This window comes from Nematocida displodere, assembly GCF_001642395.1.
Source record: "Nematocida displodere strain JUm2807 chromosome Unknown 8, whole genome shotgun sequence".
Lineage (NCBI taxonomy): Eukaryota > Fungi > Microsporidia > Nematocida > Nematocida displodere.
Window position 1 is genome coordinate 1 of NW_027138135.1, and position 22,593 is coordinate 22,593.

The 22,593-nt window shown below is 47.4% G+C and overlaps 12 protein-coding genes across 12 annotated transcripts; 2 read left to right on the forward strand and 10 right to left on the reverse strand.

Annotated features, from left to right (window-relative positions):
- On the reverse strand, window positions 1–1,642 carry NEDG_01771 (uncharacterized protein; the record flags this gene model as incomplete). Its single annotated transcript, XM_067689189.1, has 1 exon — window positions 1–1,642. A coding segment is annotated over one exon (1,642 nt), but the record flags the coding sequence as incomplete, so codon positions are not given.
- A 243-nt stretch (window positions 1,643–1,885) lies between these two features.
- Window positions 1,886–3,697, reverse strand: NEDG_01772 (uncharacterized protein; the record flags this gene model as incomplete). The annotated part of the gene is made up of 1 exon (XM_067689190.1): window positions 1,886–3,697. The coding sequence occupies one exon, from the start codon at window positions 3,695–3,697 to the stop codon at window positions 1,886–1,888; it is 1,812 nt and encodes a 603-aa protein (XP_067544990.1).
- Window positions 3,698–3,891: 194 nt separating this feature from the next.
- On the reverse strand, window positions 3,892–5,619 carry NEDG_01773 (uncharacterized protein; the record flags this gene model as incomplete). Its single annotated transcript, XM_067689191.1, has 1 exon — window positions 3,892–5,619. The coding sequence occupies one exon, from the start codon at window positions 5,617–5,619 to the stop codon at window positions 3,892–3,894; it is 1,728 nt and encodes a 575-aa protein (XP_067544991.1).
- Window positions 5,620–7,510: 1,891 nt separating this feature from the next.
- NEDG_01774 (uncharacterized protein) lies at window positions 7,511–7,864 on the reverse strand (the record flags this gene model as incomplete). Its single annotated transcript, XM_067689192.1, has 1 exon — window positions 7,511–7,864. One exon carries the CDS (start codon window positions 7,862–7,864, stop codon window positions 7,511–7,513), a length of 354 nt encoding a protein of 117 aa, XP_067544992.1.
- An 873-nt stretch (window positions 7,865–8,737) lies between these two features.
- NEDG_01775 (uncharacterized protein) lies at window positions 8,738–9,478 on the reverse strand (the record flags this gene model as incomplete). Its single annotated transcript, XM_067689193.1, has 1 exon — window positions 8,738–9,478. One exon carries the CDS (start codon window positions 9,476–9,478, stop codon window positions 8,738–8,740), a length of 741 nt encoding a protein of 246 aa, XP_067544993.1.
- Window positions 9,479–10,172: 694 nt separating this feature from the next.
- NEDG_01776 (uncharacterized protein) lies at window positions 10,173–11,273 on the reverse strand (the record flags this gene model as incomplete). Its single annotated transcript, XM_067689194.1, has 1 exon — window positions 10,173–11,273. One exon carries the CDS (start codon window positions 11,271–11,273, stop codon window positions 10,173–10,175), a length of 1,101 nt encoding a protein of 366 aa, XP_067544994.1.
- An 826-nt stretch (window positions 11,274–12,099) lies between these two features.
- On the reverse strand, window positions 12,100–13,530 carry NEDG_01777 (uncharacterized protein; the record flags this gene model as incomplete). The annotated part of the gene is made up of 1 exon (XM_067689195.1): window positions 12,100–13,530. One exon carries the CDS (start codon window positions 13,528–13,530, stop codon window positions 12,100–12,102), a length of 1,431 nt encoding a protein of 476 aa, XP_067544995.1.
- Window positions 13,531–14,317: 787 nt separating this feature from the next.
- Window positions 14,318–15,583, reverse strand: NEDG_01778 (uncharacterized protein; the record flags this gene model as incomplete). Its single annotated transcript, XM_067689196.1, has 1 exon — window positions 14,318–15,583. One exon carries the CDS (start codon window positions 15,581–15,583, stop codon window positions 14,318–14,320), a length of 1,266 nt encoding a protein of 421 aa, XP_067544996.1.
- Window positions 15,584–15,704: 121 nt separating this feature from the next.
- NEDG_01779 (uncharacterized protein) lies at window positions 15,705–17,372 on the forward strand (the record flags this gene model as incomplete). Its single annotated transcript, XM_067689197.1, has 1 exon — window positions 15,705–17,372. One exon carries the CDS (start codon window positions 15,705–15,707, stop codon window positions 17,370–17,372), a length of 1,668 nt encoding a protein of 555 aa, XP_067544997.1.
- Window positions 17,373–17,518: 146 nt separating this feature from the next.
- Window positions 17,519–18,391, reverse strand: NEDG_01780 (uncharacterized protein; the record flags this gene model as incomplete). The annotated part of the gene is made up of 1 exon (XM_067689198.1): window positions 17,519–18,391. The coding sequence occupies one exon, from the start codon at window positions 18,389–18,391 to the stop codon at window positions 17,519–17,521; it is 873 nt and encodes a 290-aa protein (XP_067544998.1).
- Window positions 18,392–18,794: 403 nt separating this feature from the next.
- On the forward strand, window positions 18,795–20,429 carry NEDG_01781 (uncharacterized protein; the record flags this gene model as incomplete). Its single annotated transcript, XM_067689199.1, has 1 exon — window positions 18,795–20,429. One exon carries the CDS (start codon window positions 18,795–18,797, stop codon window positions 20,427–20,429), a length of 1,635 nt encoding a protein of 544 aa, XP_067544999.1.
- A 253-nt stretch (window positions 20,430–20,682) lies between these two features.
- On the reverse strand, window positions 20,683–22,548 carry NEDG_01782 (uncharacterized protein; the record flags this gene model as incomplete). Its single annotated transcript, XM_067689200.1, has 1 exon — window positions 20,683–22,548. The coding sequence occupies one exon, from the start codon at window positions 22,546–22,548 to the stop codon at window positions 20,683–20,685; it is 1,866 nt and encodes a 621-aa protein (XP_067545000.1).
- Window positions 22,549–22,593: the final 45 nt, after the last annotated feature.

The window sequence follows — 22,593 nt, forward strand, 5'->3', positions numbered from 1 at the left end:
GTGGAAGCCTATGCTCTTTTGGAGAGAATAGATCCCACAAAGACTTGTAATCTCCACAAGCCTTAACCATGACATCCAGACACCCGCAGCACACAGTGGGGTGCTTCAGGTGCTCCAGAATGTAGATTTGGGTGTCGGGGTTGGTGCTTCTGAGACTTGCGACTGTGCAGAGACACACGGTGCAGGGCTTGTCATCAGCAGCCATTTCCTCCTTAGACATGACCATTGCCTGCTGTTCGGGTAAAAGCACACTCAGGTCTGTCTGGGTTCGGGTTAGTTCATCACCCAGTTTGCCCTTGGTGTAAAGCTCCCAGGCTTCGAGAGAGAGGCACAGAATGTTTGAACCATCCCCGATGTGGATCCACCTAATACCCGACACCTGAACGTGTTCGAGAGTTGGGATGCTTGTGATCTCAATGGCGTGGGTTCTGACAAAGTCTTTTACTTCGGGTTCACTCGCGCCCATAACGCTAAGCTTTTTCAGATCCACAAAGGCTACACTTACCCAGTCAAGAGTCTGTTCTAGATCGGTTCGGGTTACCACCTTGTTCGCGTTGGTTAGCCGAATTGAAAAATACCAGGCTGTGGTCCGGTCCATTCCCACCACCGGGACTGGGATGGTGCTGCCAGGACAGAATGTAATTTCTAGATACTTTGCTGTGAGGTGTTTGGGCTGTTCACTCGGTTTCATCAACTCTACCCAGAGCTCCACGGGGATGGTTAACTTCTCCCACACCTTGGCCAACATGTTCCGAATGATCTGTTCTGAGATCTTTGGAGTTACCACAGTGTTTTTGTCGCCACGTATGTATAGCCCATCTGGCAGCGGACCTTCTCGGAACAGCTTACAGTCCAGACTGTCAAGGTTGTCAACAGAATTATAACAAATAAGTAACATGGCAATGTCTGCACCGCTAAACCCATCCAGCACCTCAAGATTGCCAAAGTCTGCCATGCAGTCGATTGTTAGTGTTATCCGTAACCCTGTCAGAACCACTCGCTCCTGGAGCCACTCAATGGCTGTTTTTGGGGTGTGGGATATCCCGAACATGTTGACATCGAGAACGCACCTGGATGTTAGTGTTCGGAGGTGCTCACCAGTATCTGAGCTGGGGTCATTAAACTCTAGATTGGACAATGCTAACCAGTCTGCCTTAATTGTGCCAAATGCGCACAGTATCTTCTCCAGCACCGCAGGATCAAATGGACCACCACCATTTGAAGCTATTGTAACACATCCAAACACAATGCCCTCTACGAACTTCTCGGGGACAGTTTCGAGGGTGTAGTTCTTGGGGTTGATGTAGTTTGTTTTGGGCTGCTTCTTCAGAAGGCATCTCTGCCCGTCTTTTTCAACACTAACTAACATATTTTTCTCCTCCACAGGACCCGACCCGTGTCTCTTCGAAATATCTGGTCTACTTCTGTCAAAGAACGCTATCGTTTGCTCGGTGTATGGCGACGTAATGTACTCTGGCTCAGAGACTTCTTCTGCACATCCCACAGCCACGCACAGCACAATTAAACATAACACGTGGCACCTCAGTGCCTTTCCAAAGACCTTTCCAAGCCTCTTTCCAAGCCTCTTTCCAAGGCTCGTTTCAAAGACTTTCCCGAAGGACCTGACTAGGTTTGATTTCATTACAGGGGGTGAAAAAAATATAATTTAAATACCTGAAATTGGTGCTGGGTGGCTGTTTCATACACATACGTATATCACGGGCTGTTCGTTCGGTGCTTAGAGATGGCTGGTGTGTTTGGTGGAGCAGACCATAGCCCGTGTTCGCTTCACAACCACTCACACGACAGTTTGGGCTTGGCTGGCACAATCCTACAACACATCCCTCAATTGGGCACAGAGACAGACAGCCTATAGACGTTTATTCTAGAACCTGGGTAGCATCTTGACTGGGGTGGGCCTTGGGAAGGACAGGACAGGCAATGCTCGGGTGTCTCTCTTTACCTCAAACACCCCCTGGTTGTTCTTTCCTATCATGTTCCTAACGAGTGGAAGGATATGCTCTTTTCGGCAGCTTGGGCAGTTTATGGCCCCGGCCTCTCTACCACTGCGAATTAGGCCAGCCAGACAACCAGTGCAAAGGCTATGGTTTGGGTGGTCCAGAATGTGGATTTCGGTTTTCGGGCACCTGCGTCTGAGATCAGCAAGCGTGCCTGGACATTTGCAGCAGGCGTTGCTATCATCACCCAATTCTTCCCGAGACATGAGCATGGCCTGCTGTTCGGCTGGAAGCTGGCTCAGGTCAGTCTGAGTTCGGGTTAGTTCATCAGCTAGCTTGCCACTCCTGTAAAGATCCCAGGCTTCGAGAGAGAGGCACAGAATGGGCTCTTTGTTGCTTTGATAGCCCGAACACTTAAACTTGCCCACCTCAATGGTCTTGAGGCCTGGGTTGGTTGTGAACACAACTTGGTTCTTTTGTAAAAACAAGCAAAAGTCGGTTTCACCGGGTGCATCCTCAATAACAAGCCTCTCCAGGCCTCTAAAGTATCTGCTTATCCAGTCAATGATGGGAACTATCGACGGGGAAAACGACAATCCGTGCCTTATGTAGAATTCAAATATAAGCACTTTGACTGTTGCGAGGTTATCTCCCATTGGTGGCGGTGAAGTGTTTAGAAACTCAGTGAACATGGAGTGTTGAGGAGTATAAACAGTTAGCTCCGCAACAGTGAGGTGTTTGGGCAGCTCGCCTGGTTTCATTAACTCTTTCCACACCTGCATGGGCAGCACTAACAACCTCCACTCTTTGGTAAGTATGCTGCGTGCAAGCTGCACCGAAATCTTGGGACATATGGGCCTTGTCGTCCATATAGTTAACTTGTCTGGCAAAGGGCCTTCTCGCAGTAGCTTGCAGTCCAGACTGCCAAGCTTCTTGAAATCTTTAAGGGTTAGTATCTTAATTCTCTCGGCATTGAAGCCATCCAGCACCTCTAGATTGTCCAATTGTAATTTCCCTACTATGGCCAAGTTAATCCGGCACCGTGACAGGTCCACCCGCTTCTGAAGCCAGTTAATGGCTGGTATGGTGTTGTGCTGGATCAAAAGAGTCCTAATGCTGAGAATGCATCTGGTTGTGGGCGGAGCTAGTTCAGGGGTTTCTGATTTTCCAAACCTACCCGAAGACCGCTGGCTGCTTATTCTTCTCACAGACCGAGCCATACGTTGAATCATGCTCTTACCCCCCAAACCATCAAGATCTAAATCAGAGAATACTAGGGTGTCTGCATAGATTGTGCCTAGTGCGCTCAGTATCTTCTCCAACACTCTTGGGTCTTTTTGGGTAACTTTGTCTTCATCACCCGGCGCTATTATAAGTTTGTCAAACTCGATCTCTTGTGCTAGCTGTTCGGGAACAGTTTCGAGAGTGTAGTTTTGAAGGAAAATGTAGGTTGATTCGGGCTGCTTCTTTAGAAGGCATCTCTTTCTGCCGACTTCAACAGTTACTAACCTATTGGACCAATCCGATCTGCTCCTCTCAAAGAACGCTATCGTTTGCTTAGTGTTCGGGGATACGATGTGTTTTAGCGATGAGTGTGGGGCTGTTGCTTCTGCACAACCAACAAACACCCATAGCACAATTAAACATAACACGTGACACATCAGTGCCTTTCCAAAGACCTTTCCAAGGCTCGTTTCAAAGACTCTCCCGAAAGACCTAACTGTCTTTGATTTCATCATGGGCTGCAAAAAAAATAATTTAAATAGCTGACATTGGTGCTGGGCGTTTAGAGATGTTCGGGTGCTTGGTGGATTATGCTACGACCCATGATCGTTTCAAAACCACACACCCAGACAGTTTGGACTTGGATGGCACAATCCTACAACACGTGCCTCAATTGGGCACGGAGACAGACACCCCATAGACGTTTATTCTAGATTGCGGGCAGTTCGGGTTGGATGGCTCTTGGGAAGGTGAGGACAGGCAGTGAGGATGATAGTGGTGGTGTGAGTATGGTTACCTCAAACACGCCCTGGGTGTTCCTTTCTATCTGGTTCTTAAAGAGTGGAAGCCTGTGCTCTTGTCTGCACACTGGGCACATGATAGGCCCAACAGTTCCACGAGCCTTAACCATGCCATCCAGACACCTACAGCACACACTGTGCTTCGGGTGGCCCAGAATGGAGATGCCGATGTCGGGGCTGCTGCTTCTGAGATAGTCCAATGATTCACAGCACACATTGCAGGGCTTGTCATCAGCAGCCATTTCCTCTCGGCTCATGACTATGGCCTGCTGTTCGGGTGAAAGCTGGCTCAGATCGGCCTGGGAGTTAGCCAGTTCATCACCCAGTTTGCCACTCCTGTAGAGCTCCCAGGCTTCGAGAGAGAGGCACAAAATGTTTGATCCACGCGGGATAATGATGTTCGGGTCGTGCAGGCAACTAATACCACACACCCTAATGCGTGTGAGGGTTGGGTTGGTTGTGATATCAAAGATATTGCTTCGAACAAAGTCTGTTACTCTAGGTGCATACAGACCCTCAACATCAATCTTTTCCAGACCCACAAAACTCCTGCTTACCCAGTCAAGAGTCTGTTCTAGAGCGGTGATTGTTACCAAGCTGTTGTCTTTCCTGAAGTCAATTCTAAGATGTTTAGCGGCGGTCCAGTTCATTCCCACTGGTGGAAGTGTTTGGGCTTGAGAGGGTGTCAAGTAAATCGTCAAATTGTCTGCAGTGAGGCGTTTGGCCTGTGCAGGTGGTTTCATCAACTCTTTCCAGACTGAGATAGGCACTCTTAAGCCCATCCACTCCTTGGCCAACATGTTCTGAATGATCTGTTCTGAGATCTCTGGGACAGTCGGAGTGTCGCAATCTAAGTGTAGCATGTCTGGCCAAGGCCCTTCTCGCAGCAGTTTGCAGTCCATGCTATCAAGCTTGTCGATACCATAAAGCGTTAACGAGATGATCTCTGTGGCACTAAACCCATCCAGCACCTCAAGATTGCCAAAGTCTGGTCTGCAGTCGATTAGCAACCCTATCGGAGACTCTGACAGAACCACTCGCTCCTGAAGCCACTCAATGCTTGATTTGGGGGTGGTGTATATCTGGAGACTTTCGATGTTGAGAACACACTTGGGTGCTTGGGTTAGTGTTCGGATTATTGGGTGTTTGTCATTATACGAACTAGCCTCATCAATCTCTAGATTGCGCAATTTTAACCACTTTGCATTGATTGTGCCAAACGCACACAATATCTTCTTCAGCACCGCAGGATCAAATGGACCATTTGAGTCTATTGTAAGCCATTGAAACACAATCCCCTTTACCAACTTCTTGGGAACGGTTCTGAGAGTGTGTTTGTCTAGATAAATAATGAGATTTCGAGTCTGCTTCCTTACAATGAATTTTTTTTTGCCTATTTGAACAGTTGCCAAGACAATGGGCCAGTCATCAGCACTGCTCCTCTCAAAGAACTCCATCGTTTGCTCAGTGTATGGCGATACGATGTACTCTGTCTCAGAGACTTCGTCTGCACACCCCACAATCACGCACAGCACAATTAAACATAACACGTGGCACCACAGTGCCTTTCCAAAGACCTTTCCAAGGCTTGTTTCAAAGACTTTCCCGAAAGACCTGACTGGGGTTGATTTCATCATGCATGGGCTGTTAAAAAAATAATTGAAATAGTTTCCATTTGTGCTGGGTGGTTACACATACACACACGTATATCACGGGGTGTAATGGGGCAGTCGGAGAAAGGTAGCTTCGGTCTTTCCTAATCTCCGCTTGGGTGTTTGGTGTTTGACAAAAAGCTACGCCCGCAGAGGGCTATGTTCGGCTGGTGGCCCCACTGAATACCCAGCCCCATCTACTAACACCCAAAACCGTTAACAGACTCTGTGTTCGGGTTAGTGCTTCGGGGCATACTTTATGTGTTCATCAGGTGCATACTTTGTGTGTTCTTTCATTAGTATTTGTAAGTCTTACACAAAAATAAAAAGAAAGAGTCTGGATGGGTGGAGGAAGTGGATGCGTGGAATGTTTTTGCAAGAGACCAACACAAGACCACCAAAAACAACACATCCGTACACGGAGACAGACAGCCCATAGACGTTTATTCTATCGCGGGTGGTGTTGCGTCTGGGGTGGCTCTTGGGAAGGACAGGTCATATGTTCGGGTGTCCGATCTTATCCCAAAACGGCCTAGGGCATTCCTTTCTATCACGTGTTTACGAAGCGGGAAGTCGACTTATGTTTGGCACATTGGACAATCAATGTAACCAGCACCTCTACTCTCATTAATCAGCTTATCCAGACACCTACGGCAAACACTATGCTTCGGGTGGTCCAGAATGCATATGTTAGTGTTTGGTTGGGGGCTTTGGGATCTTCAAATGCTTCATAACATACACAGCAAGGTTTGTTGTCACCAGCCATCTCCTCCCGGTTCATGATTGTCCAGCTCTAGTTCGCCTAATATCCTCAAGTTTATCCGTGACCCTGACAGATCCACCCGCTCCTGGAACCACTCAATCGCTGATTTGGAGGTGTTGGTGGTTACAAATTCGGTGACTTTGAGAACGCACTTGGGTGCCACTGGTGCTGGGGTGTCTTTTGACGTCCCGAGCCACTTAAACACTCGCCGAACACGGCGTTGAAGCATGTGTTCGGGTTAGTTCGAGCTAACTCGATCCACCTCATTAATCTCTAGATTTTCCAACTCGAGCGTGTCTGCATTGAGTGTGACAAACACGTTCAGTATCTTCTCCAGGACCGCAGGATCAAATGGTCCATTTGATTCCAGTGTAAGCCTGTTAAACACAATTCCCTGCACTAGCTGATCGGGAACGCTGTCGAGAGTGTACTTGTTAAGAGAGATTCTGGTTGTTCGAGACTGCTTCCTTAGAATGCATCTCTGTTCTTCGAAGGGAACAGTTTCTAATATATTGTCCCAGGCATCCGAACCGCTTCTCTCAAAGAACTTTATCGTTTGTTCGGGGTGTGGCGATTTGATATGGTCTGGCACAGGTAATTCTTTTGCACAACCCACGGCCACACAGAGCACAGCTAGCCATGCCAATGGGCATCTTAGGGTCCTTTCAAACACCTTGGTGAACAATCTAGGTATGTTTGATTCTGCCACCACAGGTTAGTTAAAAGTTTTAATTTAAAATTCGCCTGTGTGTGATGGCTGCTGACCATCTCCGAACAAACCCGAACACAGTAGTTGGTTTGTGAATAACTCAGTGATCGAAAGCATTGTAAGGGCGGGCTGTTTATTGCGGGTTTGGTGTGTGTACGTTTCGTGGAGTGTTCGGGTTAGTGTTCAGACCTAACCTGTCACCATGATAGGTGAGCCTCCCAATCCCAACAAACCCTCTCGCTTTTGTAGTTGTTGTTTTTATCATAACCGAGCACCTCAAGATTTCTTGGCCATGGGAGCTCACCGATCTCTTTAAAAGCATCCCTTCTCAAGAACTGTTCAAAGTCTGTGTCCATCTTTTGTTTGATATGGCAATCGCATACATCCATAGCGTTGGCATATATTCACGACATTGCTGAATCAAAGACAAGTCTGGGTGGTGTCTCTGTGTTGTTGTATAGATATAGTTCTGATGTGTTAGTAGCCACCTCGCCTTTGAGGCTTTCATCCACCTCCAGCTCGTCTAAATTGGAGGCTATTAGATGTAACTCATACTCCACACCAATCCTCTTTCCCGCCACGGAACAGATCCTGCTCCAGAGCCATAGATCCGTGGCCCACACATACGCCCACTTGACATTTGCTATCGCTTTGGCCATATCAGGTGACACATCTATGGTTCGCGGCAGATCAGTGAGGATCAGCTCTGGGCAGTTCCCGGTTGGTAGCGGGAAGTCTAGAGGCTTCAAGCAGGGCATGCAGATGAGAGAAATGGTTGCAAGCGACGGGGCACACAGTTTGGCCAGACAGGCAACAGACTCAACCTCAGAATTTGTTACTCCTAGGTGAAGGCAGTGTGTGTGCGCTTAGATCAACGCCGTCACAGAACCACTCAAGAAAAGGCTGGGATGTGATTTGTCAAGTTTAGGGTTGGCTGGGTCAGGGTGGTTATTTTCGGGTTAGCAGGCGCCACTCCGAGCACATCCATGGCAAAACCTTCTAGAACAAGACTACCACTACTATAGTTCTTTGTTATTGTATTTCTGAAGGCACGAAGAAGCTTGGTAAGCTTGGCAAGTGCTTGTTCGGTGTTTGGGCTAAGGTCAGTGTCGGGTTAGTGTATGTGTTAGAACCCGGCCCGAACCACATACACCCGCTTATCTATATAACCTTGTAGATCTAGCTCCTCGGGAATGTCTTCCAGTTCTAGATTCTCCAAATATATGTGTGTTCGGGGTTAGTTCGGAAATGGCCCCCCTTTGTCTCCACATCCGCCATGTTTACTTTGGTGGCGCATATTGTGAAGAATTCAGCCGTGGGTGTCTTTTCAATTGTGTTCGTTCGGGTGTTGAAGGTATGTTTGGTTTGTTTGCTTGGTTTGGCCGTGTTTTAGCATGTCTGAACACCAAAGCCCATACTAAAAACAGCATAGCAGCTACAAGAACCATTACGCCATACACCACTAGTACCACAGTTTGATAGTCCATGGGGTATTAAAACTTTTACAGTTTTGATCAATAAACAACCGCCAATCAGCCCCTTGTTCGAACACGGGCTAGTTAGTTCGCGGGGGTGGCCGCGGGCTAGTTTGGTGGTCTACCGGTGAACTAACCCGAACACAGAAGTTTATTCTAGAACCTGGGTAGCCTCTTGACTGGGGTGGACCTTGGGAAGGACAGGACAGGTAGTAGGGTGGCCATGGTCACCACAAACCCACCTTGCTTGTTCTTGTGTATTCTGTTTTTAACGAGTGGAAGTATATGCTCTTGCCTGCAGCTTGGGCACATTATGGCCCCAGCAACACCTCTAACACTGCAAATCAGATTGTTCAAACAGGCAGTGCAAAGTGGATGCTTTGGGTTAGACCAAATACACATTTCAGTGTTTGGGCTGTCGCTTTTGAGGCCATTAAGTGTGCGCGTACATCCACAGCAGGCTTCGCTATATGCACCCATCTTCATTCGGTTCATGACAATTGCCTGGTGTTCGGTTGGAAGCTGGTTCAGGTCAGTCCGAGAGTTAGCCAGTTCATTACCTAGCTTGCCCTTGGTGTAAAGGTCCCAGGCATCCAGAGAGAAGCACAAGATGGGTTCTTTCTTTCTTTGATAGCCCGAAAATTTTAAACCATTCACCTCAATGGTCTTGAGGCCCGGGTTGGTTGTGAACACAACTTGGTTCTTTTGCAAAAACAAGCAAAAGCCAGTTTTCCCAGGTGATTCCTCAATAACAAGCTTCCCCAGGCCTCTAAAGTGTCTGCTTATCCAGTCAATGATGGGAACTATCGACGAGGGAAACATCAACAGGTTCCTATTGTAGATCTTAAATGTAAGGACTTTGACTGTTGCGATATTATCTCCCATTGTTTCCGCCATGTGCTCGGGTTAGTTTTTTATCTGGATCTTCAAGAGCTGTCTCCTCGGAGCTAGGCCAAGCGTTTCTAAGGGACTATTAGAATTCTCAAAAAGTGCAATGGTTGTGTCCGTGTGTTCACTGCGTGGTAGTGATTTGTCCATTGTTACAACTTCACTAACTGGGTTTTGTGTTCGGGCGTCTGTGTGGGTAGGAGTGGATCAGGGCCCTCCATGCCCATAGCCATCTCTTTCCGGACCTTTGCCCAAAAAAAGACTAACCACCAAATGCTTCTGCCCACCAACGCCACCAGCATAATACCTATCGCTAAGTACCATAGGCTGTGCAGCATGTGGAGTAAAAGGCCATTCTGCTTTATAAATCAGAAAGAGGTCAGTTTGATTGAAGGGTGTGTGGCATCCCAGGAGCCTCCCACACAATTGCCCACACTAACCCGAACACAAATGTGGATGCTTATCTGATTACACACATATGCAAAGGCGGGCAGGTCTTCGGGTGGTGGTGTTTTATTGCCGGCAAAGCCACTGTCCGAACACAAATGTGGATGCTTATCTGATTACACACACATGCAAAGGCGGGCAGGTCTTCGGGTGGTAGCGTTTGATTGCCGACAGAACCACTGTCCAAACACAAAACCTGCCCGAACTAACGCTAAAACCTTTTATTCTAGATGGTGCAACATGGCAGGGGTTCGGGTTAGTTCGGGAAGGACCAAATACAAGACAGTGTGTTGGTTATTGTTAGCTCAAAACTTCCCTGGGCGTTTTGTTGGATCTCGTGTTTAAGAAGTGGGAGGCTAAGTTCGCTTCTACAGACTGGGCAAACAATATACCCACTGCTTTTACCCACCATGGCCAGCCTGTCCAGGCACGAGCTACAAACCCTATGCGCTGGATGGTCTAGAATGCATATTGCAGCCTCCAGGCTGCTGTCTCTGAGCTCATCATAGGTGTCCTGGCATATGATGCACAACAGTTCGCTTTTATCCGAAGCCGGCTTCGGAGACATGACCATTTCCTGATGTTCAGCTGAAAGTTGGCTCAAATCGGCCTGGGATTGGGTTAGTGCATTGGCTAGCTTGCCTTCCCTGTAAAGCGCCCAGGCATTAAGAGAGAAACACAAAATAGCTTTTTTCTGTTTCTGGTACACCGAGCACTCAATGTTAGATATCTTTATGCTTGTAAGCGATGGGTTGTTTATGACCTCAATTTGGCTAGTTTGGATAAAGTATATTAGGTCTAGGGGGGTTTCTTGATATCCAATACTAAGCACGTCCATATCTCTAAAGTACATGCTTATCCATACAAGGGTTCGGAGTAGAGTGGTGGCTGTTGCCAAATAGTTCGGGTTGTAGATATTAAGCGTAAGAGACTTAGCTGTTGTTAGATTGTCTTCCATTGAAGCGAAGGTGTTGTTTTGGAGCTCAACGGCGTTTCCATGGCACGGCACAAAAAGCCTTAGTATGTCCAGGGTGATGTGTATAGGACGTTCTGTTGGTTTCATCAGTTCTTCCCACGTCCCTGCGTATAGGGTTATCTTCTTCCAATGCTTGTCAGCTATGTTATGGGCAATCTGCTCTGAAATCTTAGTGTTCAGATTATTTTGGGTGTATATGATTAGCACATCGGGCAAAGGCCCTTCCCGAAACAGCCTGCAGCCCAGACTGTCAAGCCTAAGAAAGTAATAACACAGTAGTGCCTCAACACCCGCTGCATTGAATCCATCCAGCAGCTCTAGACTGTCCAGTTCTAACTTGGAGTCTATTTTCAAGCTGATGTGTGACTGTGATAGATCCATTTGCTTTTGAAGCCGCCTAATTAATTTTTCGGGACAGTCGACTATTCTGAATTTCTTGATAATGATAGGGACAGTGAGAATGGGCTCGGTTGCTGGGGTTGTGTTTTCGGCTTTTAAGGGGTTGCCCTGAACAAGTCGGGACAAGCTCTTAACTATGTTCACACCCGAACCCGAATCGCTAATGTCTAACCCGAACAGCTCCAGGGTCTCGGCATGAATGCCCCCAAGAACAGCGAATATTTTCTCTAGCAGGGCAGGATCAATGCGCTTAGGTGTTTTTTTCGACCTTGATACTATTCTGAAAACGCCAAACTCGATCCCCTGAACCAGGCTCTCTGGAACCGAGCCAATGGTGTGTCTGTTGAGATTAATTTGTTTTATATTGGGCTGTTTCTTGCGTATGTGTTCCTCCCCGTTGATTTTAACAGTGTCTAAGACATTGGACCATTCCTTACACTACTTTTATCAAAAAATTTTTTCGTTTGTTTCGTGAAAGGCGAAACGATGTGGTCTGGATAAGGGCCCCGAACAGACTCCTGTGCACACTGTGCTATATATGGCATCGCCAACAACCATATGATGTAGTGGTTTTTTAACGTTGAAAAGAGATTTTTGTGATAGTAAAGATGCATTGTTTTCATTCTAGGGCTAGTGTGAATTAAAAGCTTTTAATTTAAATAGTTTTATTTGTAAGGGGCCCACCCCAGATACCAATACTGTTCGGTTTAGTTCATTGGAAGGCCCCGAACCGCCAACGAACCCTCGGGCCACCCCTCAGCACGTAATTGGTTTTCTTACACATCCGAACTAACCCGAAACCATCCTGCTATGTATGTTTCTTGGTTTTCCGGATTGCCCCCGACACAGGCTTGCGTGTCTTTGTTTTCATCTCTTTGGGCAAATCACCACCTGTGCAACGTTTCCAACCTTCAAGAGAAAAACAGAGCACGGGCTGTTTCCTTCCTCCCATGTACAAGCATTCAATATTACAGGCCCTAATGCTTGTGAGGGCTGGGTTGGTTGCGATTACAACCTTGTTGTTTTTAACAAAGTCTTCTAGTGCTGTTGATGGGTGTTGATTCTCAACAATAAGCTTCACAAGGCCTCTAACACACCCGGCCGTCCAGCTAAGGGCTTTGATTAGGTCGGTGTGTGTTGCCAAACCGTTGGTATTGTAGAAATAGACCGTAAGAGACTCGACCAGGAGCTGGTTGTCCCCCATTGGTGGGAGTGGGGTGCCTAGATCCTCCATATCTGGGCTATGCCGGGGTGTATAGACCATTAGCTTGTTCGCAGAGAGGTTTTTGGGTTGGTTGCTTGGCTTCATTAACTCTTCAAACACATTCATGGGTATGTTTAATCCTACCCACTCCTTGTTAAGCATATTCTGGACAATCTCCTCTGACATCCTCGCGGCCACTGGGACCAGAGTGTGTATGACTAACACATCGGGCAAGGGGCCCGCCTGTAATAGTTTGCAGTCCATGCTGTCAAGACTGGCAAGCTCAGTAAGCCACACTATACTAACGCCCAGTGCGTTAAAGCCGTCCAATACCTCCAAGCTTTCCAATTTCAATCCACCCATTATTTCCAGGTTTATCCAGGACTGCGACAGATCAACCCGTTCCTGAAACCACCTAATGGCTGATATCCCGGTGCCAAACATCCTGAGGTGCTTGATTTTGAGAACACACCTGGGTTCTTGTGCAGGGAGTTCTAATGTGTTCGAAGCGCAGCCTTCAAGAGCCATCCCCGGGGCACACATATCCAAAAGCTGGGTGTTGTTATCAGCAGGCTCCAAACAGCTGTCCTCTAGATCGCAGACTCTTATGGTGGCTGCATAAATGGTGCCAAACGCGGTCAGTATCTTGTTCAGTACCACTGGATCAAACTGGCCACATGACCTTATTGTAAGGTCGACAAACTCAATGTCTTGTGCTAGGTGGTCGGGAACAGTTTCAATGGTGTACTTGCTAAGGTTGATTCGTATCGAGCCAGCCTGCCTCCTTAGAACATGTTTCTGCCCTTCTATTTCAATAGTTTCCAACACATTGGGCCAATCATCAGAACCGCTTCTCCCAAAGAACTCTATCGTTTTTTCGGTGTATGGCGAGACGATGTACCCTGGGCCAAGAACTTCTTCGGCACAGCCCACAACCAGGCACAGCACACATATCCACAACACTTGGCGCTTTAGGGCCTTTTCTAAGACCCTTTCTAAGAGTTTTCGGAAATACCTAACAGGTTTTGATTCCATTTTCGGGTTAGTTAAAAAAATAATTTAAATTGTTTATCCTCTCCACCCCACCACCCATTCATTGTCTTATTATAGTATTGTGCTGCCTATTGTCCCATGCACCACTTCTTGTCCTAAGCTTTCCCGAACTAACCCACTGATTCGCTCCCAAGATCTGTTTGGCCAAAACTAAGTATTGCTACGGACAGAAACTAAAAAACATGACCAAATTGGCCATGGGCCAAGCAGCTTCTCAAAAACGACATGTGTTCGGGTTAGAAACAGGGTCATGTCGGTGTTGGCCCATCAATCTTTTTGATTTTCATTGATCGGTAATTTAAGATAGACATTTGTACCCCATGCAACACAACAAACTTTTTCATGCACTGCTGGTTGCCATTTTTCTCTCTCTCCTAACATGTCTGGTTGTATATTTGATCGTATACGTTCGCAGAACACCGTCCTATACTCAAAGATGGCGGACGGGCTATATGCGGTGGAAGCAGTGGTTTGGCAAAAAGTGAAGGGCTGGGTGGTACTGACCCGTGTTTTTCAAACAATGTGTCGTCCTCCCTGGCCAGAGTCCCGAACTAACCCGAGCATCAGATATTGGGGATGGTGCTGAGAATTGTCTGTGGCTGTGTTCGGGTTAGTGTTTGGTGGTGTTTATAACAAGATTCTAGCACTTAAACTACCAACACTATTGTACTCCAACACTAACAAAAATAAATTTGTGTTCGGGTTAGTGTTAGTGTTTCTTTGGAAGCTCAAGTTAGTGACCAAATGTCAATTTATTGCTGTAGACAAACTACTCTTGATCCGCCGCCACAGAAAAGGGGATCCCGATACCAGATATCATAAGGGTCTGTAGATTAGGAAGCCCGCATGCTTCTATTGGCGCACTTGCTATGAAGGCTTCAACCTCCGGGTCGTTTTCTTTATTGTGGGAATCAATATCTGCATACAGAACCCCACTAGCGTTAGTTCGCAGCCAATCCATTGCCGCATTGATGAACGCCCTGGTTAGAAAGGTTTCTTTGGTGTTGTTGTATATCACTATTCTTTCAGCCCGAATCCCTTCCTGAGCCCATCCTCTACCACAAACATTCACATCCAGATCCTTCAAAGATGTAACAACTAAGGACAGCGATTCGCTCACCCCAATGCACTTTTCAGCTAGACAGCAGGCGCTGTTCCAGATGGGCATATCAACAGACAAATGATTCCATTCTTTCTCTGCCATCGAGTTGGCTACGTCTTTAGACACACTCAAGAGGTTTGGGAGGTCAAGAAGAGACAGTTCACAGCCAGTGCTGCTGGTGTTTGGGAAACGACAGTCAATTTGCCGCAGCAGAGGTAGATCGTCAACACAAAGGGCAAAAAGGTTTTGAATACCCAAGTTGTCTAGGCACTTGATGGACGTTGTGTCACACCATGCCAGAATTAGCCTTATCCCCTCCTCAGACGCGCTCAGATCAACAGTGTCACAGAACCACACAAGAAAAGGGGGCGACGGGCTGTATAGGTATAGCTCATTGGTGACAACCAGAGAAATCCCCTGGGCAGTAGGGGTTAGTACCTCTGTTTGAATGTCAAACCACAATAATCGAAGCCTTTCTACCCAAACATGCTCGAGGGCCCGCAAAAACTTCTCAACTATTTCTTTTATATATGGGTTATAGTCGTCCATCCGAGCACCTGATATACGCAACTCCTTAAACACAAGGCCTGGTTCTATTGTCTCTGGGATATTATTCATATTCATTCCAGATAGACCTATCTCCATTTTGCCAGATTGAACCTTCTCAATCTGAGCCGGGTTAGTTTGTGTTAGCAGATGGGCATTTGCAAACTTCTCAAAAAGCACAATGGTGCTATCGGTGTGGTCTGTGCGCGGCAAGAGCTCTGGGAGGTTTTCGGCAATGCCGCCCAGGTAGGAAGCGACCTCCTCACCAAGCAAACTGCCACAGCTCGAGTGAAGGGGGGTGTCTAAGCATTCATCTAGCATGCAGTGGGCTAAAGCCATACACAACAGTATAATACCTGCAGGGATCAGGTTTTTAAGGTTTTCCATGAGGCTAAATAAAATTTTTCGTATTTCTAAGCTCCTTAAAGCAAGCCTAACCCGAACATTTCCCAATATAGTAAGTGGCTAGAAAATCTTATTTATTTATTTTTTTCTTCCAACTAACCCGATGGTACACCACCAAACCTTAAAAACGACACTTTTAGCTCTTATCCTCATAATTGCGGGTAGTCTCGGGAGTGTTAGCATCAGTGCGCCATACCTAGAATCACCACACACAGACCGAACGCTTGCTTTTTTCAAGGCATCTGGATCCGATCTTCTAACCCGAACAGTGGAGAAAAACATCTACATTGCCGAAAACCAAGCCAACATGGTCGAAATCAACATTAGCAAATACACTCTTGAGACTGTGCCCGAGCAGCTGGTCCAGGGAATACGATTTTCTAGCATAACCATCACCGACAGCAAGTCTTTCTTTTTCTCAAAAGCATCACACCCCAAACTGATCGAGAAAATCTTTAGGGCCTTTAGTGAGTTGCAGACAAATAGGCTCACTATAAGTGGCCTGCAGTGCGTGGAAAAAACAAAGCAAATGGACTACGCGGGGGCCCAAACATGGTTTGCATCGGCCAAAGAATCCGAAGCTTTCACGCTCTTGCCCACCCTGAACCCGAACCCGCAACTTCTTGTGGTCAAAACCAGCCATCTAGAGCTTTCGTGCCTGTCAGAAGCCTCTATGGGATGGATTCTAGGGCGCCTGGATGCGAGGGGCTCTGAGCTTATTCTGTGGATAAGACAAATAGACAGTGACCTAACCCTCAATTTCCTAGACTACTTCAACCCAAAAGCTATAACGCACCTTTATATACGCAATGCCAAGAAACTCGCTAACATAACCTGTGCAATACTGAAAGAGAAGAAACTTCTCAAAGGGCTGGTGTTTCGAGAAACACCAAGCGATATGACTGCATCATCCGAGACATTGCAGGCCATTGGTACGCATCGATGGGAGAAAATGTGGATATCTGGCGATTTGTGGTGTAAGATTGCAACTGAAGCCCAAGAAGGTGTTGTCGTGGACAATCTAACCCTAGAGATTGAGCCAGCAACCAATGTCTTGTTTTGGAATCTAGTCCTCCCGCACAAGGCTTCTGTGAAGCGCCTGCACCTAAACCAAGAGGTGTGTCAGAGCTCAGCCAAAACTCTCAAAAATCTCTTAGAGTGGGTGGATGCGTGTTTTATGGACATTGAAGAGCTGAAGGTTACTGGATTTGACTGCCACAACCAACAAATGCACCCCAATGACCAGTACATATGCATAGAGCCGCACCTTCCTAAACTCAGGCAGTTTAGCTACCAGCCGTATCTAGAGCACACAATGCACCTATACAGTAGCAAAAGTGTTCTGTGGATTAGTCCGGATGCATACCACATGTGGGCGAGTGGCCAGCTAAACGAGGAGATGGAAGCTGTAACCCACAACCTTCTCTATTGCGTGGAGGGGAGCACACCCACCCCGCCCTTCCTTCCTCCAGCACGCCCAAACCTGAACCCAGCCTGTTTTGAGTGCGGCATCTCACTTGACGCGATCCAAAAGATGAACAGCCCCCGGAGCCGGCCCTATGTGGGCATTGTCTGCGAGGGCGGGCACATGGCCTGCCAGCCCTGCCTCAAAAAGCTAGCCCGGGCACAAAAAGACACCAACGCGCCTCTCAGCTGCCCCCACTGCCACAGCGACATAAGCCTTGGGCAGACCAATGGCGTGATAGAAAGGACCTGGACTGGCCTGGCCAGGTTATCACTGGTAAGGATTGGGGCTTTGGGAAGCCCATAACCCGAACTACCCCGAACAAATAAAAACCACACTAGCCCGAACACTGAGACTGCACCGCATGCCTTGACCGCGTACACTGCACCAATACTTTTTTGTTGCAGGTCAGCAGAAGGTTTTTTATTAAAGACAGGATACCAACCCGAACACTAGTCAAACAGCAGCTCCAGAAAATCAATTGAGCCAGTAGCCCCCCGATCCTCTGCCGGAGTGAATGCCCCTAAACCACTTCCATCCTTCAGCATCAAAGGGTCATGGAAAATGTCCAGCGCTTGCATTCCAAACCTTCCCAAACGAAGCTCCTGGACGCCCATGCGCTCTATGTCTTCAGCCCGGAGGGTGTCAATGATGGCTAGCTCTTGCGCAGCTCTAGATGGGCACTCTTCGGTGGTATGCCGCACAGGGCCGTGAACGTGGCAAAAAGCCTTTTTCTTGCGCGCTTGAAGTTTGCGCCGAGTCTTTGTCCCCGGCGAACTAATCTGGTCTATTCCCAGAGGGAGGGCTGCCTCTTTCTCGTGCGCCTCTTCCAAGTCAATGTGTTCCTGAAACTCAGCAAAGGTTATCTCTCGGCCCTGTTTTCGAGCAAAATTATAGATTTGTTGGTGTGGGGACTGTTTCGGGCTGTGCTCAAGCCAGGCTGGCAGTGGTTTGAGTCTTTGTAGTGCACGGGGGCTGTGATCTGTGTTCGGGTAGTTCGGGTTAATGTTCGGGTGCATTGGGCGGTGTAACCCGAGACACTCCCAAGAGTCTTGGTAGCGGTGCTCGGGTTTCGGGTTAGTTGTTGGAGGGACCATTCCAGGCCGGGCCGCATATCCCTGGCTTGGGGTCGCCCGCCTCATGCAGGCGATTTTGTGCGACGTATGCAGAAGATGGTGGTCTATCTTTTCGAGCCAGCAATCAATGTCGTGTTCAGTCATTTCAGAAAATTTCGTATCTATAGAGTGCCCAGGGCTGGCGTGTGTTCGGTTTGAGTTTGGTCTGGTGCGCGGGTGTGGGATGAAGGGTGTGCCTGAAGATACCATACAAAATTTTCTCTGGGATTCTTTTTAAATAGATAGAAGAATAAGGTTTTGTCAAACAAATCTTTAGAATGCTGTGTGCTGCACAAAAACAGCCCACAAACCCATTTTTCCACAGAGGCACATGGGCAGAAAGAGCCTGGACCCTGTGTTCGGGTTAGTTCGGCATTTGGTGCTTACAATGTGGCACTTTCTAGGACTATACACCGGTTGATTGTTTGCATCTTTTTAATCTGCAAACTAGCCCGAACACATCCTTGGATTTCTTTGTGGCTGTTTAAAGAAGGGTCAAACCCGAACGCCCAATCACCCGCTCACTGGCTGTTTAAAGATAATTGGCAGCTATCCACTCAGAATAGGACCCCTTACATTAAGCCGTATAAATCTAAGCGCCCCCCTTATTTCAATGCAAATCAATGAGGCGATAACGTTCACGCGTTTGAAGATGGCTCTTTTTAGTTCTATATTAGCAATCATAGTCGTTATTGGATTGGGCTCTCTCTTTGTCTCTAGTGGGATGTATGATCATCTGGCCCGATCTAATAGTAAAGTGTCTTTACAAACCAACGCCGAACCTATCACTTCGCCCGAGTCTGATGAGTCACTGCCAACTACATCACGCCCATCTCCCCGACCCCGAGCAACACGCCCATCTCCCCGACCTCGACACCGCTCCCATCTCGAACTAACCCGAGCAGCACGCCCATCTCCCCGACCCCGACACCGCTCCCATCTCGAACGACCCCGAGCAACACGCCCATCACACCACACCCGTTTCCGCCCCCTGCTCTATCCCGAAACAACCCGAACACATTCCAAAACAACCCAAACACATCCCGAACCAACCCGAACATATTCCAACCCAATCCAAACACTGTTCCTTACCGGAGTATCCTCCAATCCTTTGAACACTAACCCGAACACACCACCCTCGACACTACCATACACTGAACACACAGACCCAACCATTAAGTTCTTTGATGCGGTCGGGTGTGAGCTGCACACAGAAGCCATAGGTTCATACGTTCACATTAAAAACATTCCAATATCGCACCTGAAGATACTGCTGGATGATTTGGCCATAGAGAACATCCCACCCAAACTCCAGCCAAGCATTCAGGTTGACAATATGCAGATATGTGTTTCTAGCACCCAAGCCCAAGATCCCCAAGAGCAGTTTCTTCGGCTAAACATGCTTTTACAGGCCCTGTCTAGCATAGAGATACAATCTTTAACCCTATCTGGGCTGGTGAGCGCCCCACCCACCCAAAACCTATCTAACCCCAAAATCCCTTTATACGTCACTGAGTACATCTCTTTCAATAACCTCTCGCCTTCTGCTATTGAATGGCTGGGCGGGTGTGTTGATTTCAGCCAGTGTGAAGAGAATATGGAGCTTAAAATCTATAATTGTTCTACCATGGCCTCTCTTGCCTGTCTAGATAGCCTGAACATCCAAAGCCTTTCAAGACTTTTGATTATGAACCCTACCAACCTTGAGAGCATTGATTGCCAGATTCTGAGAAGCGGTCTTGTGAGAGAAGAATTGCGGCTGTCGGGGTTTTTAGATGACCATGGAGCTATCAAGATCTTTCCCGAGCTAACCTCAATTGTCTGGGATGACATATACGCTAGCATATGGATCAGCAGCCTGGAAAATGCTATAATCGAGCAACTGGTGATCCCGATTTCCAACACCGAACCGGGCCACAACGCCCCGAAAACCCTGAGCCTACACGTACCTATTATTAAGGACATGACCACAGCCCTCTTTGACATAATCATGGAGTGGATTCGGGTTAGGTTTCCAGATATAGAGTGTATTTACATAGAACCCACCAACAGCGATGAAGAGGACGCTCAAAACATAACTCCAGCCCTAGAAGCCTATATCAAGCAAACACCCGAATGTCTAAGTTTACTACCTAGGTTGTATGAGCTCGGAATAGGAGGCATCCTTCACCACCCAGCCCCTTCCGAGCACAATTCTCCAGGCTCAACAATGGCCCTTGTTGTTTATGGCACGCCTTTATCGAGTTAGTGTGTTGGAGGTGGAAGTCTGGGATGCATTATCCCAAGTATACAAACCTTTACACAGAAAATAAAAGATTGTATTTACATTTCCAGTTCTGATGCCCCGATACAGTCCAAACACATCCCGAACAGTGTGTTGTTTATTGCACATTTTAGTCCTGTGGCTGGGTGGTTTGGGTGGCTCGGACTAGGGGTGCTACAATGGGTAGTCTGGGCATTCTCATTTATTGTTGGTAGCAGTTTGGGTTAAATATGCATCCTCACAGAAATGGTGAATCAATCTGCATCACAGAATAAGAAAACCTTGACATTGTAACTGTTGACAGATTGCTTAGCCCATCAATAGGTATGAGGCAAGTTGCCAGGTAGGTTTTTACATCGTTATCTACCAAGTTGGATGGTGTGTTGATGACTATATCTACTACCTCCGGGGTGTTAGCCTTTATCCACCCGAAGATCATGTTCTCAAGAGCGTTGAGTGTCAGGCTGGTAGTTGTGTTCAAATCTATAATCAGCGTTGTCAGAATCGTGCTAGGTGGTGTTTTTCCTTTCGGGTAGCCTAGGCTTTTAAACTCAACAGTTTGGCTGTTAATGGTTAGGGCCAAGGTCATTGTTTGGATTGGGTTGTCTGTAGACTGGCGGATTGCTAACCAAATCGACATGTCCAAGTATAGGTTGGTCCATGAATTCGCGGCAATTGCATCGCCAAGAGCTTTTGACACTTTTAAGTCAGCAGAAAGATTCCCAAGAGTTAGATAGTTTGTCACCCGCTTCTCTTGCAGCAGGGCGCAGTCGATGGAATCAACTTCGGTCAGTTCGAAAAGGTCTAATCCCCCAATGGTTGTGAGGCCCAGAGCATCCAGACATTTGAGAGTTTCAATGTGGCAATTACACAATTCCAGAGTCATGTTCTTGTCGCAGGCACCTAAAGTAATGGTGGTACTAAGCCATGCAAAAAAAAAGGAAGTTGCGCTGTCCAGGGTTAGTCTTTTTGTGACGGAAACGGAACTTATGGGTGCGGTGGGAAGTTTTTGTTTCTTCTGTATATAAAATCCGACAAGGCTAAGCCTTTCAATCGTTGCGGTGCCAAGAGCCCGAAGGAGTTTATCCAATCTTTCAAGTGTGTGGTCGGGGGTGGCATCTGGGACTCGATTTTGGGATGGCGACAAACTAGATATTTTCAGGTTTTCAAATGTAAGACCGTGTTCTATCTCCTCTGGGATGTTTTTCAGCTCTATCATATCCAGATAGATGGTTATAGACCCGGTCTGTTTCGGGACGATTTGCTGGGTATTGGTTGTACTGTTCATCTCTAGTTTTAGGCCGAATGGGTGGATCAGGTTGATGGTTGGTTCGGTGTGATTATTTGGTTTTGTTACTGATAGGGGAACGTCTGGGGTTGGTGGCTGGGTAGTGTTATGGGGTTTTGGCTGTGGCTGTGGTTGACTAACTGGTGTTAGTTGGAAAGTTGTTGGGGTTGGTGGTTCGGTAGTGTTATGGGGTTGTGGCTGTGACCGTGGTTTTGGCTGTGGCTGTGGCCGTGGCTGTGATTGACTAACTGGTGTTAGTTGGAAAGTTATTGGGGTTGGTGGTTCGGTAGTGTTATGGGGTTGTGGCTGACTAACTGGTGTTAGTTGGAAAGTTGTTCGGGTTGGTGGCTGGGTGGTAGCGATCGTGTTCGGGTCAGATAACAACGCCTTTTCATGTTCCTCATGTTCCTCATGTTCTTTAGACTCCTCAGAATCCTCGGGTTCCTCGTGTTCCTCATGTTCTTTAGACTCCTCAGAATCCTCATGTTCTTTAGACTCCTCAGAATCCTCATGTTCCTCGTGTTCCTCAGATTCTACATGGACAAACTCCTCATCCGATGTCTGGATTGGTTCGGGTTCGGGTTCAGGGGGTGCCTGTGCCAATAACGATCTATTCTGCGGCCCATTAGATACGGTAGGGGTAGTTAGTGTTCGGGTTAGTTCGAGTAGTTCGATGTAATTGGATTTTGCAAAATAACCGCTTCTTACAACCCAATACCCGGTAACAGCCAGCACTCCCGCCCCGAGTATGGCAGCGAGTATAATTGTCTTAGTTCTCAGGGATGAGCCTATCGATGGTGTTTCTGAAGAAATCATTTTCCATAAAAATTATTATGGATATTTATGTTAGTTCGGGGGCTA